Source organism: Bos taurus, chromosome 7 (assembly GCF_002263795.3).
Source record: "Bos taurus isolate L1 Dominette 01449 registration number 42190680 breed Hereford chromosome 7, ARS-UCD2.0, whole genome shotgun sequence".
Classification (NCBI taxonomy): domain Eukaryota; kingdom Metazoa; phylum Chordata; class Mammalia; order Artiodactyla; family Bovidae; genus Bos; species Bos taurus.
Genome location: NC_037334.1, coordinates 49721033 through 49747267, shown reverse-complemented (window position 1 = coordinate 49747267; position 26235 = coordinate 49721033). Strand labels below are relative to the sequence as shown.

Sequence of the window (26235 nt, the reverse complement as noted above, 5' to 3'; positions counted from 1 at the left end):
AATAGAAAGGTCTAGAGAGAGAGAGTGAGCCACACAGCTTCTTTCAGCAAATGAACATTCCAAATTGAAGCATTAGGGAAAATACCACCTTCTAGAGCAAAAAAGCAGCTCTGCTGCTAGGGTAGTTTTCCAAAACCAGTATTTTCAGGATGGTGAAATTGCTGAGGTCTTTGGACTCTGAATTTTGACAACTTTATCTCCAGCTCTCCACAACAAAATGTATGAAAACTCTGAAAAGACACTCCTGGACAAGGTCCGTATTATGCCTTCTCCATACTTCCCAAAGCCTACAAACCATTCTAGACAAGTTTCTAATTGCACCATCTAGCATTTCTCAGGGAGGAAGAATGGATTAATACTTGACTTCACCCTGCTGGAAGTGAGAGTGACAGGAGGTAAGAAGAGATGGCTATAAGTACCAGGGAAACAGGAGACCAAATCAGACTGCCAGAAATAACTGAGGTCTTAACAGAAGCTGGGTCACAGGATATAACTACTGTGGCTGCAAAGGGCCCAGGGACCAAATACTGTCCTCGAGGGGCAAAAGTTCAGCCATGTCATAGAAAAAGCAGCTGGAAGAGTTGCGTGGCCTTCTCCCCACTTCCTCCTTGCCTTTCTTTGTGAAGAAAGGAAGACAACACTGTAGTACACAAGGTTGCTTGGGAAAATGGATTATTCTAATAAAACTTTATTTTTTCAAACACAGCCACAGAGGCAGGACCTCATGTTTAACACACACAGACTTATGGATTTTTTTTAATATAAAACAAAGTTTACGAAAAAATTTTTCCACTTTTTGTATTTGTAATCCCATTAGCACAGGGACTTTGGCAGCAGGTGGGAGTGAAGGGCAGCTGGAGCTGCCAGTGGGCAGTCACCGGGCACAGGAGGAGAGCACCAGCCTGGGAGTGGCTTCACTCACACACGCAGGAATACTCACCTACTGATCAGCCACACCACACACACAACACAGATGCAGATGTCTACCCAGGGTCAACCACTGCAGAGGTGTGTTCCACTCTGGGTAAGCCCAATATGTGAAAATCCAAATTGTCAAAACAGCTAAAGTAGAGGGAGGTTGCTTGCTTTACAAAAGAAGCAATCACAGGCTGCTTTTAAATGGTCAGCAGTCCAAATGCTTTGAAAAATAGCATTTGGTTTATACAGATCTACCATGTAAAGCAAAATAAACCACTTCTCGAAAAGGCTTGTCCAAGGGCCACAGGTACTTAGATTAGGAAGCAAAACAATAGTTCCAGCTAGTTTAACTTTCCAGATCTTAAAGTAATGGAATTCAAATATGGCATCTATAGACCTTCTCCCTTAGGGATGGTGCCCTAGGGTTTTGAGGAAGTCAGGGTGGAGGCAGAAATTATTGCCCTCACTTCTTCAGCTTTGGGCCTGCAGAGAACCCCCTGACATTACCAGTGGCCTATTGTAAGCTGGTACAATCTGCAGCAGAGAGCCCAGGCATGAGGATGGCCCAGGAGGAAAAGAAGCTGGCACCAGGGAAATTATGGCCTAAAGAGCGAGAACAGAAAGGGGAGGGATAAAACCAAGGAGGGGCAACTCCTGGGCTCACAGTTTCCTTGGATTCTCCAGAGAACCTCTCTCAGGCCCCTACAGACCTGGTAGCTCACTAGTAACTCGTGCAAACTAGCAGGTGAAGGGAAGGAGTCCTGGAGGGGTAGAACCTCTAAAGGCAGGAGGCTGAAGAAGACATAGCCATCTCCTCGGGAGTGGAGGCAAGGATGCTAGGGCCTCACTGATGCTCCTATCCAGCATGTGGGAGACCCAGAAAACCATAAGTTCAAATCCATAAGGAAGAAAACACATAGGTCCTCTTTCCTAACATGAGCAACTGGTTCCTACAAAACCCTGGGAAAATGCCCTTCTTCCAATAAACAGGAAGGGCAGGTCTAATTTGGTCCTGCAGGGTCTAAGCAAAGCTGGACAAAGCCTCAAAAGCCATTATGGCAGCAGCTTCAGTATGCATCTCCCCTGGAGCCAGCCCTATAGAGCTTCTGAAATCCTTAAACCCATCAGTGTGGCCACTGAGACCTGTTGCTGAGCCCAAGTTGTGGGTGTGAAACAATAAAAGAAATTCAATCCAGCAACAACAAACTCCCAGCTGCTTCTCACAGTCTGCTTTACACATCCTCAGCCAATCCCTCAGTGAGCCTCAACCTCCCTGAGGTCTCTAAGGGCCAATTAGAGGCAAATAAACATTTCCTGGCAGGAGTGGAAGATGAGCAAACTAGTAAATGCTGACATCCCCTTCCTCTTTCTCAACCAACTCAGAAAAAATGGCTAGGCCTGGATCTTACAACAAGTTTCTCTACAGTCTGCTTCAAAAGGGCAGTGCTGGGGTGCACTCACCTATGCCTGCTGGGGACTGAACACTACTTCTGCTGCAGGTCAGCCTCCATACAGGGGCTTCCTTCCTTCTTCTTGACCCTCAAAGGGCAGAAAGTAAGAGGGAAAAGAGGTCCCATCAGTAGGAAGGGAAAGAAAGAGATGGAGCCCTTCAGCCCTGCCTTAATTGCCCACATGTGCTTGCATCTACTTAGTGAGTGAGATAGGCAACTTGTATCCAGCCTTGGCAATCTGATAAGAAAAAAAAAGCCAGCTCAGAATCAATATGCAGCACCCTCTCCAGCCAATACTAGATCTATCTAGGGGAGGTATGGGCCTGAGGAAAAGACCATTAGTTGAGGACCCCCAAATAGAATCCTTTGCAGAGCCACTGTTGCTAACAGATTACAAGCTTGCTTCCAGAGCTCCTTAGAACCCCGACTCCTAAAACAAGCCTGCTGTCCCGTGAAAACCTAAGATCCTGGGAGTACTGCGGTGCTCTGCTGTTAGGTTTCAACTGCCTTCCTTCCCTAAAGCTACCCAAACACACCTTTCCTCGAGCACTCTCATGCACTCACACACTCTCACACAATTTCTCCAAGGAGGCTGAATGAACCCCCCACCCTGGCCAAATTCTAAGACACAAGTGCCCTTTGAAGCAAAGGGGCTAGTGAAATTCCCCGAGCTGGGGTCGGCAGACCCCTTCCGTCCCTGCCCATTGCTTTCTCGGTGGCAGGGATACTCACACTCAGGGCCGCCATGGGAAGGGTCTGCTCTGGGGCTGTCCCTCCCGCCACCAGCTCCGTTTATCTTGTCCCGGCCAGTCTCTCGGCATAGTCGAGCTTCCTGGAGCGAGAAGATTTCCGGCTGCCCTGAGTCGGAGCCCTCCATTCACCCCCATTCCCAGGCTGGGCCCCCAGCCTTGGGACCTCGACACTTGTTAGTAGCCATAAGAGAGTCAGTCTGTGTGGCCCCAGGAAGTAGCCTCTCAGTTTTAGTTCTCCTCAATCAGATTCAAGTCCAGGTCCCCAAAGTCCTGCTGGCACAGTGTCCGCTTGCTTAGCGCCTGCCGCCCCCACCGCACGGCCCCCTCCTCTTCCTCTTCGCTTTCACTCAGCACCTGGGAGGAACCCCCAATGGGGCTGCAGGAAGCAGAGAGGGGTGGGGGGCTGCAGGCCATGAACCACGGTGGAGAGATACTGCTGCCTTCCCGGGCTGTTTCTTGGAGACAGAGACCTCCTGAGTATGGTTTCTGTCAAACAAAACAAACAAACAAACAAAATTAAGGCAAAGAGAGATGTTAACTTCCCAGAGAACCCTGCCCAAGCTGTATTTCAAAGTACCCCTCTTGGTTACCCTTGAAAGCAGGAGTCCTATGCGTTAGGGTGAGGTCATGAACTCCCAGATAAAATTTTGAAAATTCAGTGTACATGCATATTTTTTTGAGGAAAAGAGCCCATAGTTTCTATCAGATTCAAGATTAGAAGCCTGTTTATAAACTTCATGTGTGTAGGAGTACTGATTGACAGCTTGTTTCACTCCTATATTGCCAGTGCCTAGTCGGAGTCTGTTACGTAGTAGGTATTCAATAACATTTGTTGACTGCTTGAACGAATGACTATGAATAAGTGAGTAAGTCCTCAAAGCGGTTTATGACCCAGTGGTCCCAAAGAAGAATATGAAAAGAGTGGGCAAGTGCCTACAACAACTGTACTCATACTGGGAAGACAAAAAACATTTGTTGAGTGAATGAATGATGCAGCAGCCTATTTTGCTTAAGCCCTCCCAGGCCCACGTGAAGCAGTGAAGGGCAAGGGACAAAACCAGCCTTGCATGAGAAGGGGCAGGGCACTGATGGGGCTTTTCTGAGCCATGCATAAAGAGGGAAGATGCCTCCGGTAGGACAATCTGGGATCTCTGTTGGAAGGTTTAACATGGGTCCACTGAGTTTCTCTGCAACTCCCAGAACTGAAGAATTTCACAGGACTTTCAATGCTAAAACCAGGATAATCCTGGGCAAATTGAGATGGTAGACCACCCTTAGCCAAGGCTCAGGCAGACAGGAGTGCCAAGAGAGGCCATGTCAGGAGGGCCCGGAGCTAGAGGACACCTTACAAGTGAAAATCGAACAGTCTTCGCTACTCCCATCCCAGCTTCCCTGGTCTTGCCAGTCCCACCTGATTCATCTTGTCAAAGTCCAAGGAAGGCCGCAGCCGCCGAGGGTCCTCCTCATGGCGCCGCTTGACCCCAGCTTTGCGGGCATCAAGATCACAAGGCTGTGAGCGGCTTCGGGGAAGATTGCGCAGGCCTCGAGGTCGCCAGGGCAGCTCTGGGGAGGATGCAGGGGAGCTCCGGGCAGAGGGCAAGAAGCGGCTTGCCTGTGGGCCCAGGCTGGGTGACAGGGAGAAGCGGCGCTGGGGTGGGCAAGGTGACAGGGACTCAGCATCACTCTCCCAGGAGCCACTTTGTGGGGAGGCGGCAGAGGGATGAGAGGAATCTTGGGCTAGGGCTAGGCTGAAGAAAGGGGGGCTGTAGGGTCTGTGGGCTGGGGCACATTGAGAAGAGGCACTGGGAGCTTGGAGGAACCTGAGGCTGGAGACCCGCTTTGGGGGGCTCTGGTGAGGCACCTGTGGCCCACCCCCTCCACCACTGCCCCGGTGCTTGATGGGAGTCCACAGCTTGGAGGGGGCGGGCCGCCACACTGGCTGCCAGCGAGACAGGTCCACGGGCACTGAGAGTGAGCGGCAGTGCCTCTTAGATGGAGGGGCAGGGGGCACAGGAAGCTTTTCTGGGTCTGGGGGCTCAGGGCTTAGGACTTGGGAGAGGGACTGCTCCTGTGGGGAACTTCCTGGGCTGGGTGGTCTGAGGTGCAGGCTCAAGCCTGAGGGGTGGTAGCTGAGGTTGAGGCTATCCTGGAACTCGGCACAGGAACAGTGGGGCAGGCCCCTCCAGGAAGCACCTTCTGGAAGGCATTCATAATAAAGATAGAATTAATGATAGCTAATATATTTTCAAAAGCTTATTATGTGCTACAAAACATAGTGAGCACTTTATGTGAGGTTTCCCCTAAACTTCATGAGTTAGGTACTATCACTACCCCCATTTCACAGATGAGAGAAGTTCCATAACTTGCCAACAGTTATACAGGAATCAAATGACCAAAGCAAGGTTCAGAACCAGATCTGTCCGATGCTAAAGCTAGGTCTTTTACCCAGCAGACTATAGTGCCTCCGTTATGAGGAACCACCTGAAACTAAAAATGTAGAATCATAAGCTGCCTGCGAATCCCTGTCAAAGGTAGAATGAGTCAAGAGAAGCAAAGGTGTGTGTGCCATGCTCACCTTTCACTCCACTCCACCGAGCTCTTTGCTCCCCCAACCCCCAAGCCCTGAGTTGCGGAAACCTGGCCTACACTCTCCGTCCTTAGCCTTTACCTTTCCTATGTGTCAAAGCATCAAGCAGGTAAGAGATCACTTGTATTCCTAGTGAAGGCAAGGGTGGGGAGGGTACAGTGGGAAAAGCCTTTGATGGTGCTTGTGTTCCTCTGGGTCTGGCCACCCACAAGGAAACACTCAACATACGTACATGGTAAGATCTTCTAGCCTTATTATGATTAGTTTAAAAAGAAAGTTCCAAATATACAGAATGCAACCTTTTGTGTTCAAAGAGTGGGAATAAAAAAAATTTTAATTTATATTTGCTTCTATTTGTAAAAAAACAAAAACAAAAACTCTGGTTGAATAGACAAGAAACTAATAACAGGAATTACTTTTAGGGAGGTGATAGAAGCTAGGTAGATAGAAAAGGAAGGGGGACTTTTTTCAGATTAACACTTTTCCTATTTAAAAAAATTTGAAATGTGACTGTATTCCCTACTCAAAAAATTAGATTACAAAAGTTCCTACAAGGCTAGAATAAGAGCAAGGTAAACAGATAACTCCCATACTGGTGCAATAAAATGGAGACAAGCACCAATCTCAGAAGCTGACCCTGGTAAGAAAATTGTGGAGGCAGGCTAGTTAGACCTGGTTATGGAAAACCAATAAAAGAAACATGTGGATGGAGGCATGGCATACACACAAATGTACACATAATGTCTTACCAGACACAAGCTGGAAAGGGTTCCCACAGTTGGAGATGTCTGCATGATCAGGCAAAGGCTAAGAGACACAGAATATCCATCATGATTCAAGATCAGGACAGAGTTCCAGGAAGCCCTTTCAGCTCCCCTCTGCAATTCATGGGCTATAGGGATATTAGGGACATCTAAGTGTTCTCTTATCCTCTCAAAGTTAGTAAAATAATTCACATCTTCCAGTATCTCAAACCTTTCTCCACCCAAATTTTAGTGGCCCTTCTCTTAACAGTAAAAAAAATCCCTGCCCTCTTCCTTTTGGGCTGGGTTTTGAGCCTTTAGTGGGCACATCTAGTACAAGTACGATAATTCATACAACACAGGACAAGGCTGAAGTAGTAACAACAAATAGCCTAAGAAAGGGCGAGGGGGTCTTAGAGAAGTGGGAAGACTGTCTTTTACCAGACTGATGCTGAAGCGTGTGCATTTCAGCTCATCCAGAGTCTGCTTCTGTAGCTGCTCAGTGATCAGGGTTATCATGATTCTCCCCGGGATTTGACTTGCACACTTTGGAGCAAATGATGGATGTCTTCCCTGTTGTTCTTCCAGACCTCACTCGTGAGCTGTCTTCTGCCACTGCAGCACCATTCTAGCACCATTGGGACTTCCCTCTCCAGTCATGCCTGCTGAGTCTGCCAATTACAGATGGATCAGCCCCAAGTGATATTAGAGATGTACCTACTCCAGAGATGGAAAATGCAAGGCACACATACCCCAGCATCCCTATGTCAGGCCTCTGGCACACATCATTAACTGATCACAGCTCTTTCCGGCTAAGCCTAAACATAGCCTCAGAAACAGTCTCAACTTGGCACTCCGGATAACCAGTATAATAAAATGGAGTTAGCAAGCAAGTTGAAACCTATTTGCCACTCCTAACCTGGTTCGTGCTCTGCTCTGCCTACCCAAAATACCAGCACCACGAGCTCAGACGAGAGAAATGCCTACATTGTTATCTCCATCCTGATTAGTCCAATATTTTATCTTCCAGTCAAAAGCAAGAAGAGGTAGCCTCTTCCTAAACTACAGAAATAGTAACAGTGCACTGGTTATAGGAATGACTTTCTACTTCAAACCAGAGTAAACAAGGTATTATATTCTCCTTTATCCTCAACAGCTGATATTATTGTTCTCCAACAGATACTGTACATATTCTCTTATAAGAAGACAAGAAAATGCTACCAGGGTAATTCCATTCACATTTCAACTCTACAGATGTTAAAAACAACAACTCTAACTTCATTCAACTAAGTTTTTAGCCTGATTTGACTCAAAGACCATGAATACAATTAATCAAGACTCTTTCTCATGGTCAATTACAGTAGAAGCAAACTAATTCTATCAGAGAACAGGCTTCAAGCCCACACAATTGCCTGAGGGACCTCAATCAACGGAGGAGGGAAGTTAATCTAACATTTCCATACTGTTCTGCCTATTCCCAGAAATGACCAGCAGGCAGACAGCAATCAGACAGTGTAAGTAGCATTTGCTAGCAAAGAGAACTAACTATCAAGAAATCAAATCTGGATCCGATTTGCTGTCATGGTCTTGGCAAATCATCAAACTTTTCTTTCCCTCAGTTTACCCATATGAAAAATGGGCAGAATAATCTTAATCTGTCACAGGGATAATATAATAATGCAAAATATCAAACATAAGAAGTATACCACTTGGCCTGAACAAATCAGAAGTCCACACAGACTGCTGTTTCTCACCCTTCCTATTTGTTGCTCTATAAAGCCTCAGGGTGCTACAAGTGATAATATTAAGATGAAGAAAGCAATTGGGTTGGTTTATTTGGCTGGATATCAACCTCCCTCACTCACATGCCAAGAAAAGCCCAAAAGGCTTGACCTTGAGGGCAGATAACTTTCAACCCTGGCCAAAAAAAAGGGGGGGGGGGGCAGCGGCGGGAATCCTCTCTACTCGATTTCCACCTCAGAGGGAGGCAGACCACAAAGAGAAGCAAAGAAACACACTTCGATGTACTTGGAGTTTAAGCAAAAAGGAGGCAGGAGAAGTCAACCACCACTATAGTTAAATAATATTTTCATGCATAATTATTATTACCACCCTGAAGTTCCAGTTTCCTGAGCACTCCCTTCAGCCGCTTCCCCCATTCTTGTAGGAGAAGCTAAAGCTTGTATCACTTCTGCTCTTGGTTTCTTAACTCTGCCCTCAAAGACCAACCAGAGAGAAAACCTAAGGCAGGCTTTTACCCTCAGAGACCCCAGGCCTCAGGCTGACCAGCCATGAGAAGCAGGGAATAAAGCAAACTCTTTCAAGGCTTTCATGAGGCATTTGGCCAAATAGCAAACTTCCAGCCCTCTCTGGGATCAAGAGAGTGATTTTGTGTTTTTCTGCATTTTAATTGTTGGGATGTGGCCACACACGGCAGTAATTAGAACAATGCAACTACCACCACGCAACTGATACTTTCAGTCTGAGTTTCCTAAAACAGGCCAGGCTGAGAGGGGGAACAGAACGGAAGCCATAAGGAATCAAACCAGGACACAAAAGAAGGCAAACCAGCTCCGCGAGGGGCCTCCTCTTTCTCAGGCAGGCAGAGAAAAAAGTGTAAGAAGCCCTCTCTTGCCGCCTTCCTTCCCCTTCCATTTTGTGCATCTGAGGGGCACAGACAGCCCTGAACGTTCACTAAACAAGTTAAAACTTCTCAGCTTAACAACTGGCATGGGGCTAAGCCCAACACAGAGCAGCAGGCCGCTAGGCCCTCCCTCAAACCCCACCAGGCCCAACTCTCAATCCAGGCTTTCTCTGCACCATCACCTGTCCCTCAAATAAAGGTTGGACCCCCACCCCACTGGGTGGCGGTAACCCCTGACATAAGGGTTTCAGGGATGCTGAGGTTGTGCTGGAACCTGGATAACCTAGGATCAAGTCAGGCCAAGGAAGAAAAGAGTCAAAAACCCCTGGAGACCTTCCCCCTAGGTCCCAGTCCCACAGCTCTGGGGGAGACTGAAGAAAAACATGAGGCAGGGAGGCACACGAACAGGTATGTGGGGATCTGACTGCTTTTTCTCCATATGGCACTGGTGGGCATAGGGGTGACAAGTGGGAGCACCCCTCCCCCCACCCCAGTGAAGAAGCAAAAGGCTAGGCCCCCCTCTCCAATCTTAAACCTCTCCATCGGTTGCTCTGCCTGTCCCCGCGGGGTGGGGCATGGGGCGTCCGCTAGCCCCTCGGGGTGGGGGGGAGGGCGCCAGGGCACGCTCAGGGGGGCTGTCGCTCGCCTGTTCCCAATCAGCTCCCATCATCTGGCCGCGGGGAAGCGAACTCAGGACACAGGGGACGGGAGGGTCTGGGACTTAACACTCCGCCACCCCCTCCCCCACCGGGTCCCGTGCTCTCCCCGCGGAGGCGGCCAGCAAGGCCCTGCCTCGCGGGCGGACGGGCTGGGGGAGGGGAAAGAGGGAAGGAGGGAGGGACGGTCTAGGTGCCCGCCCCGAGGCCCCAGCGCCACCTGCCCTCCGCCACCTACCGCGGCTCCTCCAGTTCCCAGGGCCGCGGCCGGAGCAGCTCTGAGCGCTCGGTTCGCCCCACGGTGCCCTTAAAAGGCGCCGGCGTGAACCAACGGGCCCCTGAGGAGAGTGGAGAGATCGCTCGGGTTGGGAGAACCCCCCTGAACCGTCCGTGGAGGCTCGAGCCCCGCGTCGTTTTTCTCGCAAAGTCTTTCTTGGCTAGCGCCGTCGGAAAGAGGCCGGGCTCTTTGATTTAGCGATGAGGGTGATTTCCTCCCTAGGAAGTCACCCCCTGCAAAATATTGCCGAAGGTGGACTGGGCCAGTCGAACGCAAATCTCGAAACCCGCGGGGGAGGCCGTGTTGGTCGAAGGTAAACAAAGTCATTGCCCCCGCCCTCTGTTACTACATCTGTCCACGTACGCCCCCCAACTCGATTTCGGCAGCATAACGGAATTAGCCAGGGTTCCTCTCACCTGTTTTCCTGCCCCCACTCTCTACGGCCTCCGCTCTGAAGGAATTCCCCTTCCCCCAGCAGAGGACCCGTCCATGTCGTGAAGGCTTCTGGGAGGCGTAGTCCAAGCGCCGATTAGGGCCTGCTCTGAGTCCCAGGAGCCCCTCTTCCAGCTGCCGGATCGGCTCGAACCTTATAAACCCAGGACCTGTAACGGTTGCGGGCCGTTTCCACTTGTTTGTGTAGCTAGCTGTCACTCAAAATACTGTAAATCCGACGAGGGCCCAGGGCTGTTCACTCCTTCTCCTCTCTCTATGCCCCCACCCCCCAGCAGGATGAGGTAATGGGATTGTGATTATGACATCATAGGCGGTTCAGTTGCTTGCGTGGGGGAGGGGGGAGAAGGGAAAGTACGGTGGTTACAGCTGGACCACTTTCTTTAAACCTTTCTGGGATGGAGGAAACAGGTCGCTGGGGGAAAAGATATTGATAGCGCTATATTTCCTCTTCAGGAAGAAGAAACCACCTTTTATTAAATCTCCATCGCTACCACTACCTTCTACTCAGCCAAAGTTTAAGTCCTTTTTCAAGAGACTGAATGTAGCAGTTGGTAGGTGAAGAGGTTGTGGAACGGCTAGGTGGTTTCTGGCTCTTAAGTAAATTTGAGTATCAGCTATCAAAGAAGGTTTAGACAGAGGGTAAAACATGGGAAAAGGAGAGGTTTTAAACAATGCCTTCGTGTTATGATCTCTTTGTGGGACAGAGTTTTAGATTTTTAATAAGTTGAAAAGTAGAAGTACTGCAAGTAATCTTCACTATTACATTCAGCAAGAAGTCCCCTGAAAGACACGGTTTCCCTAAATATTTTATGCACCACTGAAGTCTGGGACAGATAAGTAATTGTGACCAGCTCAAAGGTAGAGGCAATGGTGGGAATCTTCCTCAGAAAGACAGGGAAGGCAGGAGTGACCAAATCTGCAAACTGAAAAAGAAGAGTAAAGGGAAAGTGAGGTACTTATCAAGAAAATACGTGGAGCAGGGGGGTGTGATGGGAGATACACTGCACATTTGTTTGCCCTGCACATTTCCCCTTGGCAAAAGAAGGGGCAGGGACCATGAAGTGTAGAGGAAACGGTTTCCAGTAATTGCTGCTATGGAGCGCTTATGTGCCAGGCACCGTGCTGCATACTTTAAATATGTATTCTCATTTTTGTTTACAATCATCAAATGAGAGAAAATTTCCTTGTTTGACAGATGAAACAGCAAGAGAGGTTAAGTAGCTACCCATGTGGTGGACAATGGTCATATTAAAAAGCTGTCTGAGACTCTAAAGCCCTTGGTCTTCACCACTAGGTAAATCTCCCTTTTTATTTAATAATAAAATATCATGCTTACTAAAGATAAGTGATTGAGTATAAGAAGTTAGCATTGGCACATTTGCAAAACATTGAAAGAAACTGAAACACTTAAAACAACCAAACCCTGCAAGTCAGATTTCAGGTCTTGATTCAAAGGAAAATGACACCCATTTCATCAAGTATAAAACAGTGTCCCCAGTGCAGCCCAGCCTCTTCCCCATTTCTAACTACAACTAGATCTCTTTATGCCACTTTTGGTTCAAGGTTTTCTGTTTTTTTTTTTTTTACTCACGTTCTGCATATTTTCCCCCCTGCTGTTCCATTTTCCTTCTTTTGTTCTTGGGCTACTACCTTGAACCCTATCATAATTGTGACCTCCTGGGCTAGACCCCATCTCTGACCCTGCTCCAGTGGGTTTCAGCAGAGGATACTACCTGGGCTCCCTCCTAGTCTTCATCCTGATTCTCTGAGGGTTCCAGGGCCTGGAGCCAGTCATCCAAAGGGGTGGAATCCATTGGCCCTAAGGGATTGTCCATTCCGCACCTAGGAAGGCAGCAGAGTCAGAGAAATGTGCACTTCAGTCAGGCTCTCCCTTTTCAGCCAGTGAAAGTGAAACCTCTGCAAAGTGGGGAGAGATAAGGCTTAGTCCACCACTCAAGGAAGGAACAAGGAATAGTGCACACACCCCTCAGCCTGCAGAGGCTGGCTGGGAGGGTCCCAGGAATGTAGGGCTCTTCTCCACTTCCTGATCTGGGCATCCCAGGAGCGACGGCTGTACCTCCTGTTCTTGTTTGGTGTTTGAGGGTGAAGTCCTGGCTGTCGCTGTGCCCTGGCAATGACAAATGTGTCAGACTAAGGTCAAGGCCAAGGGGCACAGCTTATTGCTTATTATGGTGAATTTTCCAGGCAAGAGTACTGGAGTGGTTGCCATTGCCTTCTCCATTATGGTAAATTAGGAGACTCATTAGGGATTTTCTGAGAATGAGGTAAGATCAATGTCCTTAATTCAAAGAAAATGTTTAAATTAGATTAAACATCAAACTTCCCAACTGTCTAATATTCTTTCTTCTGGGTAAGCTAAATTAGATATTCCAAGTCCCTCATTAGTCAAGATAGATACAGAAGAAAGTATTTGACATCTCTTTAAAACATATTCTACTTTTTCATTCATTAATTTGTATATATGCTTGTAAGCTTACATGTAATTAGGCAGGTATGTTGTAATTAACAGTCAGATGGAGGCATGGGCCTTCCCAGGTGGCACTAGTAGTAAAGAACCCTTCTGCCAATGCAGGAGATGTAAGAAATGCAGGTTCAATCCCTGGGTCAGGAAGATCCCCTGGAGGAGGGCATGGCAACCCACTCCAATATTCATGTTTGGAGAATCCCACGGACAGAGGGAATCCCCTGGGGCTGGGGTCCATAGCGTCCTAGTTACCCATGACCCGGTATTCATGGCCAATCTTGTTTCATCTATATTCACCACCACTCCCACGGGATTATTTAAAAAGCAAATCCCCAGCTGAAGTAACTTATCATACACGCACATGGAGGCATGAGGTGAAAATGGAAGAAAAAAAATTTACTAGCAAACACGAATAGAGCTTTGAGAAGTCTTATAGGCCAAGTATAACTTGTTCCTTTTGAAAAAAAAATCTTGGAAATGTATTTGGGGGACTAGATTACAGGATAATTTAGTAATGTTGCAACTTTGTGGGAGCATTCAGATTTTAGTATCTTTCCATCACCTGACATTGAACAAAAACCATGTGGTTGACACTCTTTGTGACTACCCACAACTGCACTCACTTGGGGACCTGCTGCAGAAAGCACTGGTAACCAGGTGTGCGCTTGCCATAATCTATCTGCTTTTGCCGCCGCTGTAGAACAGTTGCATCTGTCTCTAGCTCCCACCTATAAAGATGTAGACAGTGGTCCCATGAAGTGTTATGATAGTCATCAAAGCAGAAACCAGCTCTTCCTACATTCCCTTAATCTCCAGCCTGATTGTCAAACTTACCTGGCATGGCAGGGCTCTGTACTGACTCCCACACTCATCATCTCCATCTTGGAGGATAAAGACTCTTCACACACCTTCTTTCTGGGGAAGCAAATTCTACAGATGAAAAGGGTATTAGGATAACACCCAGCTAACTATACTATACCTCTCAGCCACTACACTACCAAGATCCTGGCACCAGATAAAGGTTGTATTCCTAACTCACTGTCTCTCAAAGATAAAGGTTGCATTTCTAATTTGTTTCTCAAAGTGTGGTCTGTAAGCCATTTCTATGGGTAGCTTATGGGTGCCTTGATAATTCCTCAGCCCCACTCTAGACCTATTGAATTATCATTTTGGTAAGTTATCTTTTAAAGAGCTTCCAAGGTTATTTTAAACATTTTTTATTATGGAAAATTTCAAATATGCAAAGATAATAGCATAATTCTCTGCTACTCAAAGTCTGATCCCCAGACTAGCTGCATTAGCATCAGCTGAGAACTTGTTAGAAGTGTAGAATCTTGGTAACCAGATCAACTGAACCAGAGTATGCATTTTAGCAAGATCCACAGGTGATTAGTATAAAGACTAAACTTTGATATTACTGGATATCATGGACCTCCTAGTTACCCGTGACCCAGTACTCATGGCCAATCTTCTTTCATCTATACTCACTACCACTCCCACAGGATTATTTAAAAGCAAATCCCCAACATTAATAATAAATTCTTAATACCGTCTAGACAGAGGATGAGAGAGATGGTTGGATAGCATCACTGACTCAAGGAACATGAGTTTGAGCAAACTGCAGAAGATGGTGAAGGACCAGGGAAGCCTGGCGTGCTGCAGTTCATGGAGTCCCAAAGAGTCAGACACAACTGAACGACTTAACAATAATAACCACCTAGTCAATGTTCAAATACCCATAAACAACCAAAGTTTAGGATCCTTTGGACTCTGATAAGGATTATGCCATGAGATGATTCTACTGCCAGTGCTACTCATCATAAATACACACACCTGTCTTGCCGCAACATCTGCCACACTGGCTGCTAATGTTCCACCTATAGGGGAAGGCTAGCAAAAATAAGGAAAGGTCCACGTAACGGCACGAGAAAGAAGCAAGGGGAAAAAAACACAATCCATTTAAAACACCCTCCCACATAAATGAATTCCTCCAGGTATTATCCTAGGGAGTGGTGGTCGCTGCTGCTGCTGCTAAGTAGTCGTCGCTAGCAAGGTGCAATTTAAATGTCCCGGGGTTGAAGGGGCTGAGGGGGCCGAAGGAAAGGAGAGCTCAGAAAGGGTGTGGTGATTGGCCAGAGGAAGAGCCAATGAGGCGCCAAGCTCCCTATGGGGCGGGGCTTAGCTAGGGGCTGGCCCCAAACTGGTGGTCTAATCGGAAGCCTGCTGGCCTGTGGGGCGGGGCAAACCTCCTTCCGAACAGCTCACGCCCCCGGGGATGTAGGAGGCAAACGATTGGCTCAGCGGGTCTAGGCGGGTGCGCGGAGATAGGCTGACGCAGTTCTGAGGCGAGCGTGATAGGATTTTGGGAAGGCGGAAGGTTTGAATGGTCAAGGCTTTTGGCTGTTAATCTTACTCTTAGGCTGTAACTTCAACCTGCTGAGAGAAGCGGCGAAACCCAAACCTGGCCTATCTGGTCGAGAGGCATAGATGTATGGTTAAATCGCCTCCGTTACCTCAGATTTTTCTTTAGTTCTTCTAGAATCTTCGCTTGTGTCTGATTTCCCTGCTTACTTTCATTCCTCCTGAAGGCAAGTCTCGGACTCAAACCTGCGGTAAGCCTAGAGCTGTGCCCTCCACAGAATCACGGGCCTCGCGAACGGTGTTTAGGGGGACAAAACAGGCATTATAGCGAGTTAGGAGACCTGAGTTCCTTCCTGTCAGGAGTCATGAACTGTGTGGCTTCTTTTAATTTCATCTTCAAAACCCTGAGGTTGCCTTTCGGTAAGTTAAGATTCCAATGGAAAGGCCAAGCCACTTCCGGCAAGTGCTATTTCACCTTCAGGCCAATCTGTGATTCACCGTTTGGGAATGCCCCCTTCTCCAATACTGGTTCACTTGGTCGCAACTGTAAAGGGTGGAGGAGGTTGTGTAGGTGACGTTTTCCCTCTCTTATGGTTGTTTAGTAGAGTCCGACTCTTTTGCGACCCTATGGACTGCATGCAGTCCATCAGGCTCCTCTGTCCATGGGATTTCCCAGACAAGAATACTAGAGAGGGTTGCCATTTCCTCCTCCAAGGGATCTTCCCCACCCAGGGATTCAACCCACGTGTCCTGCATTGGTAGGCGGATTCTTTTACCGCTGAGCCATCTGGGAAGCCTCGTCTCTTAGCTAGGTTTTGTTTTTTCTTAGAACTCGGAGACCATGTCTGCAGAATTCTTCTCATCCAAAAGAGAGGAGGGAAGCCTTGCCTCAGGACCTAGTTTTAGGTCCAATCAGAGGAAGATATTAAACCTGCTCCTTGAGAGAGATGCTTCCTTTTCCATCAGTTCAGATCTCCCTACAACTCCAGTGGAGAAGAAACTTTTTGGTGACTCTGCAAACCTAAGCATTTTGTCTGGGTAAATCTACTTTTTATTTTCACATCTCCTTTGCTCTTCTAAACAGTTTTTGGGCTTTTAAAAAATTATCCTGGTTCAGAGATAAGGGTTAAGTTACTGTCCTTGACTAACTATTTGACAGTTTTGAGTCTAAGGCTTTTTTTCTGTAACATAGAAATAATAATCCCTTACTATCTTACTAGGATCATATAGAATCAAATGATGAGGAAAGTCTTTGAAAACTATTGCATCATATAAGTTGTAGTTTTATAAGTACTACAGTCAACATTACTTTTGTTGTTGTTTAGTTGCTAGTGCCCAATTCTTTTGCAACTCCATGGGCTGTAGACCGCCAGGATCCTCTGTCCATGGTATTTCCCAGGCAGTAATACTGGAGTGGGTTGCCATTTTCTTCTCCAGGGGATCTTCCCAACCCAGAGATTTAACCCACATCTCCTGCATTGACAGATGGAGTCTTTACCACAGACCCACCAGGGAAGCCCCTATTGTACTTTAAATTCTGGTAATGCCATACTCTGATGCCTCAACTAGCCAGCAAAGTTGGAAGTCAGAGTAGTACTGAAAATCTGTGTGCTCATGGTGCTCAGAGCAAAAGATGAGGAGTCAAGACCCACCTCAGCCATTTTCTTAAATTACCTTGATTCAACATGTTGAGGAGGAGAAAATGAGGTATTATTGGAGTAGAGAAAAGGTGGCGATTTTTCTCAGCCTAGTCTGACATGTTTCCAAAAATCAATTAGATTTATTTGAAGACTGTTTTATGTGGTAGTCAGAAATAGGTATTTCAAATGAAGAGGATAATGTGATCTTTGCCTTTTAGGATATTATAACCCAGTTGGAATCTTGATGTATTATTATGTCTCAACAGAGGAACCCCAAAACGTTGCCTTGATCTTTCGAATCTTAGCAGCGGGGAGATGTCTGCCACTCAGCTTACTGCTTCTGCAGACCTTGATGAAACTGGTAGGGAAAGGGAGGTAAAGGCCTCAAGGGAAGGAATAATTGTTAGGGGAGAGGACAGTAGTATGATAGAGATGGAAGGTGGTAAATGTAGATAGAGAGCCTTGAGGATGGAATTCTTCGAGGACCTAGAGGATTTTTGAGAAGAATAATTCAGCCAATGGGAAGAGAATTGACCCGAATAGGAGTCACTTTGCGTTGAGAAAGTTAGATAAGAAGGAATATTTTGTTGATTGATTGTGGGAATGAAAGTGGTAGTTAAAGATAAAAAGTTTTATGCCTCAGTCTAATTTCAGCAGAGACAAAGAAGCCAACATAAAGAAATGCTTTGTCAACTAATTCTTATGTGTTTTTATAGGGTGTGTACCCCAAAGGAATGTGTTTTACTAGTCAACCATTTTAGTATTTGTTCTAATTTCATATTTCCTGAGTGATAAATTTTCCTTTCTACTGATGAAAAAAATCTCTGTAGGTTAGCATAATGCACTATTTCCAAGAAATTTTCCTTTATGTGACACATGCAGATTTTCAAGTTTCTGTGAACTTGTACCATGGTACATTGTATCATGAAATTGGTATTTTTCAAGAGCCTTTGTGTTTAAAAGCTCAGCTTTTGAAATTAATATGGCTCACTGGTAATGAAAATTAGAAGGAAAGACAAAATACATGAACAAGAATAACTTTACATCTGATTGCAGGTCATTTGGAGTCTACAGGACCTGAGCAAGTACGGTTAGCTGGAATGTAAGTTCTTTTGCTAAATGAATCCCATACTAAACTATTAAAGCCTTCTCAGCACTGGCCTAGGGATTTTATCCTATGCAGACTCTATAGCGAATGTTTCACCTAAGGTATAAGGGGGCTTGAAGGCGTAGGTTCTTCCCTTGAAAGATATTTTAAGTTTCAAAATTGAAATTGTGTTGTGAGGGACTTTCCTGGTGGCACAGTGGATGGAAATCCGCCTACCAATGCAGGAGACTTAGGTTTGATCCCTGGTCTAGGGCAATTCCACATACTGTGGAGCAACTAAGCCCATGTACCACAACTTTTGAGCCTGTGCTCTAGAGCCCATGAGTCACACCTATTGAGCCTGCATGCCGCAACCACTGATGCCTATGTGCCTAGAGCCTGTGCTCTGCAAGAAGAGAAGCCACTGCAATGAGAAGCCTGAGCATTGCAATGAAGAGTAGCCCCTGCTTGTTGCAATTAGAGAAAGGCTGCAGGCAGCAATAAAGACCCAATGCAACCAAAAAATAAAATAAATAAAAAATAGTAGATTACTTATGTAAAAAAAAATAGTGTTGTGAAAATGAAGGCTATTTATTTTAACCCTCACATACAATCAGTATGGTCTTTAAAATGGAAGAGAATTGTATACTGAACTTAGATGGAGGCTGTTATCTGCATGTGAGTAGTACTAAATCTTAGTGGTCAAAAGTGCAGCAGAGTGCAGGCTCTGGAATCAGAGTGTCTGGATTCCAGTGTCTTACTGCTTCATCAACTTACTTTGACAAGTTTCTTAACCTCAAGGGACCTCAGTTTATTTGTAATAAAGAAATAATAATAATGGAGATAATAGCACTTTTCATAAATGACTTCTGTGAGGATTAAATGAATATGTACCTAATACATATGCTGCATTTTACAATGTTTTTTTTATTACTATTGAAGATTCTTTATTGAAGATCTTATAAAAATGTTCAGTTAGAGAGTACTCAAGGAATGAAAAGTACTTTTAATTCTTAAATTTATCATGAATTTTCCATTTGATTATTTTAATATTTTTATAACTTTATTTTTCAAAGTTTAGATGAATTAGGTGCCTCTTTGTGCACTAGGGAAGACTCTCCATGAGTATTTTTAATCAATAAATGTGAAAATTTTACTTTATATTGGTTTTATTTTCTTTGAATTGCTTATATGTCCTAACTCAGGTAGCCTAGATGAAGTCTGGGGATGGAGGATAGAAATCCATAAAAAATAAATATTAACTCCCAATAGTCCATGCTGAAAAATTAGCAAATTGTAAACTGTGTCCACATAAGATATAGGACAAAGTCATCATCTTTGATGCATATCTATATATATGGTTATGCCATTGAGGTGAGGTCCTCATCCCCAGGATGTCACTTAATGTGTTGTTATTTACCACAGAGAACACCCTATATATTGGTATTGGAAGAGACATCAATTAGGTACAGGTTTCCTAGAATGCAAGAAAAGAAAAGTGGGATGTCCCGAGTCACTGAAGAATAACCAAATCGTGTTTGGGGTTTGAATGACTGGCAGTTTTTCTTTTTTTGATCTACAGGAATTACCGCCAACATCTTATAAAATGTAGCCCAGTGAGTAACTTATCTTTTTGGGTTTGGGTTTGTCAGGTGGGAGGCATCTTTTTGGGTTTGGGTTTGTCAGGTGGGAGGCAGAGGATTTCCAGCTTAGCTCGAAGATGCCGGATGTTCTTTGAAAACAATCTCTTGTAGGCACAGCTGTTTTGTAGCACTCCGAATGCCTTGGAGCATGGCCGCAGGAAGAAAGATGCAATATGTGGCTCATCTGCAAATAAGGAAAATGTGAGTGTTTAATGGAATACTAGGTCCATTAGTAGTTTTATTCCTTTGAGTAGAGCAATTAACACATCAGTATCCCTATGAGACCTAGAGCTGTCTGTGCTTCAGTATGCTCGACAAGCAAATTGCAACACTAGAAGAAAAAAAAATTCTTTATAGTTTGTTTGTTTGTTTCTATTTAGGGTTTGATCCTAGGATGGAAACCTGGCTTCCAGTCTTCCACAGCAGGTCATCATTATTACTCACGTTCAGTTGATTGTAATGTAAAAATTTAGGACTTAAAAAAAAAAACACAGGGATAATTTACATAACTTGTTCACGTATTCATTGCATGGCTTCATATACAAGTCTAGGTTTCTTAATTTCTTATTTCCCTCTTAGTCTAGCTTCTTAGCCCCTATTCTGAGGAAGTCATTGTCCTTTTTTGTTTGAGTCTTAGATCATCCTTCAGTTCCAAGTTGAAACTACCCTCTCCAAAGCTACATAATAGTTAAGATAGTTCTCTAATCCCTTCATTAATCCCCTTTTCTAACCATCTTTTTGCTTTTCCTGTCCTCCCATCCTTTCTTCCAGGTCAGTATGTATAAAAGATAGCTGCTGTTCTTCTTTGCTCACATTGCCTAAGTTATGCCCATGTTTTTTTGGCTGTCCTAATTAGCTTTTTCTTGAATTAATACAGTTCTACTCTCTGTTTATAATCACTATTTAAAAATTTCATCATTCCTTCCCCTGTCAGGCTCCCTTTTTCCTCCCTTCCTTTGGCTTGTGATCATAAAATCAGTACCCTCCAGAGCGGTTCTATACACCATACATCAAATCCAAACCATAATTTGTATTTTCAGGATATGTGGTCAACCTTGATTACATGTACTATGTTTTGTGAGGGTTATCCATGGCTTCATCAGATGAAGTGTTTTTGGCAGAGTCTACAGACACCTCTTCTTTCAGCCAGTGTAGTTTTTCTTATGCAAGAAAACAGCACTTAAAAGCCCCTGGAGTGGTGGGTACCCAGGAACCTGAGGTCTCCTCTTTCTCTACAGGTGAGTCACTGGACATGATCCTCAACAATCAACTGAGGTGTTGTGGAGTAGAGGATTGCAGATCTGGATTTAATGGCCCTTTGAATTTTCTAAGCTGACTTGAGTGAGAAAAGGGGTTGGAGAAGTAACCTTTGAACAAGGAAAGAGAGGAGACATGTCCTCTGATCTTTTTATGTTAAAGTTTAAGAAGACGAATAAATTCTTAGGCTAAAGCATTTCTCCTTTATTCTTAAAGTGTTTCCCTCCTCTTTCTCATGGCTTCCAGGTGGCTCATTGGGTAAAGAATATGTCTGGAATGCAGGAGATGTGGTTTCAATCTCTAGTTGAGAAGATCCCCTGGAGGAGGGCATGGCAACCCACTCCAGTATTCTTGCCTGGAGAATCCCATGGACAGAGGAGCCTGGCTGGCTATAGTCCATGGGGTTCTCAAGAGTCAGACATGACTGAAGCAACTGAGCACGCATGCACCCCTCTTTGTCAATTTTAAAAGTACTGTATGCCCATGTGAAAACTGTGTAAAAATATAGTAAAATAAAAAGAAAATAGCTACCTCATAGAGAAAAACCACTGTTAATGTTTACCTCATTGCTTTCAATCTTTTAACCATGTGTATAGTTTTACAAAGTTGAGGTCATATTGTATATATAACTTTATATTCTATTATTTTAAATAAATAATAAAACTCTTAGTAAACAGTTCTTAGTGGATGCTTTTATTCTAATAATTGAACTTGAATTTATATAAGTACTTCCCAATTGTTGGGCACTTATGGGTATATACATTTGCTTTTACAAATAATGCTATCGTGTAAATTCCTGAGCACAAATATTATAATTACTAGATTAAAGGGTTTAAATACTTTTAAGATTTTTGATACATATTGCCAAATTCCTTTCCAAATAAAGTTCTAAGAATTTACATTTTCATGAGCAATCCATAGCTCATTTGGATAAATGATTTGTTATCACTTTTAAAAATGTGCTAATTAGATGGGTAAAATGTTTTATTTTATGTTAAAAATATTTAGTAATGATTTCAGGTCCCTTCAGTTCAGTTCAGTTCAGTCTCTCAGTAGTGTCTGACTCTTTGCGACCCCATGAATTGCAGCACACCAGGCCTCCCTGTCCATCACCAACTCCCGGAGTTCACTCAGACTCACGTCCACTGAGTCAGTGATGCCATCCAGCCTCTCATCCTCTGTCGTCCCCTTCTCCTGCCCCCAATCCCTCCCAGCATCAGAGTCTTTTCCAATGAGTCAACTCTTCGCATGAGGTGGCCAAAGTACTTAGCCATGCATATTTTCTCTAATGAATGATTGTGTCCTTTGTTCATTTAGCTACTGGAGTTTTAAGTTAAACTTGTTATTGTATTTGTTTAATTGAAATATATTTGATTTACAAGGTTGTGTTAGTTTTGGGTATATAATATCACTTGTTTTTAATAAACTGTGGACTTGATATACTCCAAAGATTTGGATCCTAATCTCAACACTCTGGGGAAGGCATTTTAATATGCCCCATACTAAGGAGATAAAGTTGAGCATATTTCAGATTTTTCATATCTTGGAGTAAGGCAAGTCTTGGAGCATAGTAAATTGCTAGATAGCTGTTAGTGTATGTATGTGTAATTTTTTAAAATATAGTAAAATATACATAACATTTACCATCTGAACCATATTTGTGTACAGTCCAGTGGCATTAAGTATGTTCACAACATTAAGTATGTTCACTACCCATTTCAGAATTTTTTTATCATTAAAAACAGAAGCTCTCTGCTCACTAAATAATGGTGGTGGTAGTTTAGTCTCTGAATTGTGTCTGACTCTTGTGACCCTCATGGACTGTAGCCCACCAGGCTCCTCTGTCCATGGGATTTCCCAGGCAAGAATACTGGAGTGAGTTGCCATTTCATTCTCTAGGGGATCTTCCTGACCCAGGGATTGAACCTGTGTCTTCTCCGTTGTAGGTGGATTCTTTACCAATGAGCCACAGGGAAGTCGCCCATTAAACAATAACTCCCCCTTTCTCCCTCTGGTAACAACCTTTAGTCTACTTTCTGTCTCTGTGAATTTGACTACTCTAGGTACTGCTTCATGTAAGTAGAATAATATAATATTTGGCCTTTTCTGTCTGGGTTATCTCACTTAGCATAATATCTTCAAGGTTCATCCATACTGTAGCATGCATTAGAATTTCATTTCTTTTTATGGCTGGATAATATTCCATTATATGGATATACCACATTTTATTTATGCATTAATCTGTTGATGGACGTTTCGTTTGTTTCTACCTTTTAGCTATCGTGAATAATGTTGCTATGAACATTAATATAAAAATATCTGTTTAAATCCCTACTTTCAATTCTTTGTAGTATATACCAAAAAATGGAATTGCTGGATCATACATGGTAATTGTATGTTTAATTTTTTGGTAGAACCACCATACCGTTATCCATAGCAGCTACATCATTTGACATTTCCCACAACAATGTACATGGTTCCAACTTCTCCATATCCGTGCTGACACTTGTTATTTTCTGTTTTTTTGTTTCCTTGTAGCTATCCTAATAGGTACAAAGTAGTATCTCTGTGGTTTTGGTTTGCATTTCCATTATGACTAGTTATGTTGTGCATCTTTTCATATGGTAGTTGGTTGTTTGTATATCTTCTTTCAATAAATGTCTATTCAAGTCCTATTTGTTTCTGTTGTTATTGTTGCTATTGTTGTTGAATTTTGGAAGTTCTTTATGTATCTTGAATATTAATCTCTTATCAGTTATGTGATTTGCAAAAATTTTCTCCTATAGGTTACCTTTTCAGTTTTTTAATAATCTTTGATGCACAAAGGGTTTTAATTTTGATGAAGTCCAGTTTATCCTATTTTTCTTTTGTTGCTTGTGCTTTTATATAATATTCAAGGAATCATTGCCAAATCCAATGTCATAAAGCTTACCTCATCCTGTTTTCTTCTAAGAGTTTTATAGTTTTAGCTCTTACATTTAGGTCTTTGATTCATTCTGAGTTAATATTTTTATATTGTTATAAGGGAAGAGTCCTAGATAGTTTTTAATATTGTCAATATACTTTGTAGGACAATGGAAACTTGGTGGAAAATGAAATGAAACATCTGGGCAGTCCCATTACTACAGTTTCAAAATTACATAAAAATCCAGAGCTAGCAGAAGATCAGGCAGAAGAGATATCAGATGAATTGATGGAGTTTTCACTGGAAGATCAAGAAAAGGCCAAGGTAAAATACTCTCTGATAGTATCTTTGCGTTTTTCAAGTTCCTTCATTCTTGATAGTATCTTTGCGTTTTTCAAGTTCCTTCATTCTTGAATAAATAAAATTGTGTCTGTAATATGTTGCAGCCACTGGACTATGTGGTAGGTCTGAAGAGATCAAGAAGATATGGTCTCTATACTCTAAGGGTTACCTGACTGATAGTCAGGTCATCATGGGAATATTACTGCTGGTGAGAAGGTTTGTTAGCAGTTTAAATAAATCACCATCAGTGTAATCTGGTGTAAAAGATAGCTCCAGAATAATAGTAATAGATGAAATATGTTTAGGATGATTTTTCAAATATTTTAGAGTATGTTTTTGTTTTCTTTTATACTCTCCATATCACTAAGAGGAATATATGAAGCCTGTGTTATTAGCAATACGCTGATATGTCAAAGATGCTTTCTGAGGCATTTAGATTTTCTGAGTCAACTTCCTTTCTTTGAAACAAATATGTGCAGGGGTTTGCTTTTTTTGGTGGGATCCAGCATTCTCCTGTCAATGGTTGTTCAGCAGTGAGTTGCAATTTTGCAGTTCTCGCAGGAGAAGATGAGCATACATCCTTCTACTCCACCATCTTTTCATGTAGACTGTTAAGAAAGTTCTAGGACTCACAACAGATTTCCCAACTTGGGGATCTGGCAAAGGGACTGAGAACCCCCAGGAAATTTGACTTTAGAGGCCAGTGGGATTTGATTACAGAACTTCCACAGGACTGGAAACAGACCCTTGGAGGGCACAGACAAAACCTTGTGTGTTGGGGGGGGTTGGTCCTAAGATGGCGGAGAAATAGGATGGGGAAACCAACTTCTCCCCCCCAAATAAATAAATTTATATTAAAAAAAAAGAAAAAAAAAACAAACCTTGTATGTACCAGGGCCCAGGAAAAAGGAGCAGTTTCTCCACAAGAGACTGAGCCAGACTTGGTGTGAGTGTCCAGGAGTCTCTGGCAGAGGTGTGGATCAACAGTGGTCTGCTGCATGGTCTGGAGCAATGAATACAAATGTACAGGCATGAATCCTTTTGAAGGAGATCACCATTATCTTCATTACCCCTACAATAGTTTGGTCTCAGGTCAAACAACAGGGAGGGAACACAGCCCCACCCATCAACAGAAAATTGGATTAAAGATTTACTGAGCATAGCCCCCAGAGAAGGCAGTGGCACCCCACTCCAGTACTCTTGCCTGGAAAATCCCATGTACGGAGGAGCCTGGTAGGCTGCAGTCCATGGGGTCGCTAAAAGTCGGACACGACTGAGCAACTTCACTTTCACTTTTCACTTTCATGCATTGGACAAGGAAATGGCAACCCACTCCAGTGTTCTTGCCTGGAGAATCCCAGGGACGGGGGAGCCTGGTAGGCTGCCGTCAATGGGGTCGCACAGAGTTGGACATGACTCATGCGACTTAGCAGCAGCAGCAGCAGCAGCAGAGCATAGCCGCTATAAAGAAAGCTGAGCACTGAAGAATTCATGCTTTTGAACTATGGTGTAGGAAAAGACTCTTAAAAGTCCCTTGGGCTGCAAGGAGATCAAACCAGTCAATTATAAAGGAAATCAGTCCTGAATATTCATTGGAAGGACTGATACTGAAGCTGAGACTCCAATACTTTGGCCACCTGATGTGAAGAACTGACTCACTGGAAAAGACCCTGATGCTAGGAAAGATTGAAGGTGGGCAGAAAAATGGAAGACAGAGGATGAGATGGTTGGATGGCATCACCGACTTGATGGACACGAATTTGAGTAAGCTCTGGGAATTCATGATGGACAGGGGAGCCTGGCGTGCTACAATCCATGGGGTCGCAAAGAGTTGGACATGACTGAGCGACTGAACTACACTAAGCATAGCCCAACCCTTCAGAACAAGACCGATTCCCCCACAGTCAGTCTCCCATCAGTAAACTTCCACAAGCCTCTTATCCTTATCCATCAGAGGTCATAAGAATGAAAACCACAATCACAGAAAACTAACCAAATTGATCACATGGATCACAGCCTTGTCTAACTCAATGA

The 26235-nt window shown here is 44.1% G+C and overlaps 3 protein-coding genes and 1 non-coding gene across 11 annotated transcripts in view; 1 reads left to right on the top strand and 3 right to left on the bottom strand.

Annotated features, from left to right (window-relative positions):
- Positions 1-655: 655 nt before the first annotated feature.
- FAM53C (family with sequence similarity 53 member C) lies at positions 656-10733 on the bottom strand. 2 transcript variants are annotated; one of them, XM_005209421.4, is made up of 5 exons: positions 10445-10733; positions 6893-7122; positions 6458-6515; positions 4533-5317; positions 656-3607 (listed from the first exon to the last, which is right to left on the bottom strand). In XM_005209421.4, exons 2-5 carry the CDS (start codon positions 6968-6970, stop codon positions 3350-3352), a joined length of 1179 nt encoding a protein of 392 aa, XP_005209478.1. In that variant the 5' UTR covers positions 6971-7122; positions 10445-10733; the 3' UTR covers positions 656-3349. The 2 variants fall into 2 exon arrangements, with proteins under 2 accessions (XP_005209478.1, NP_001039831.1); NM_001046366.1 differs by lacking the exon at positions 10445-10733 and adding an exon at positions 9990-10031.
- On the bottom strand, positions 9746-9815 carry MIR2459 (microRNA mir-2459). Its single transcript, NR_031215.1, has one exon. It is a non-coding gene; the product is annotated as a microRNA mir-2459 (primary transcript).
- Positions 10121-26235, top strand: part of CDC25C (cell division cycle 25C) — a 35926-nt gene continuing 19811 nt past the window's right edge. For 2 of the 7 annotated variants that reach the window (XM_059888023.1, XM_059888020.1), the window contains exons 1-8: positions 10821-11032; positions 11677-11775; positions 16157-16365; positions 17234-17328; positions 18024-18069; positions 19637-19670; positions 19809-19898; positions 24025-24183. In XM_059888023.1, coding sequence (XP_059744006.1) covers positions 16169-16365; positions 17234-17328; positions 18024-18069; positions 19637-19670; positions 19809-19898; positions 24025-24183 — 621 coding nt within the window. In that variant the 5' untranslated portion in view covers positions 10821-11032; positions 11677-11775; positions 16157-16168. 7 annotated transcript variants of the gene reach the window in all.
- Positions 11109-14999, bottom strand: SLBP2 (oocyte-specific histone RNA stem-loop-binding protein 2-like). Its single transcript, NM_001281909.1, has 6 exons — positions 14800-14999; positions 13801-13881; positions 13590-13694; positions 12466-12609; positions 12215-12323; positions 11109-11404 (listed from the first exon to the last, which is right to left on the bottom strand). The coding sequence occupies exons 1-5, from the start codon at positions 14814-14816 to the stop codon at positions 12227-12229; spliced, it is 444 nt and encodes a 147-aa protein (NP_001268838.1). The 5' UTR covers positions 14817-14999; the 3' UTR covers positions 11109-11404; positions 12215-12226.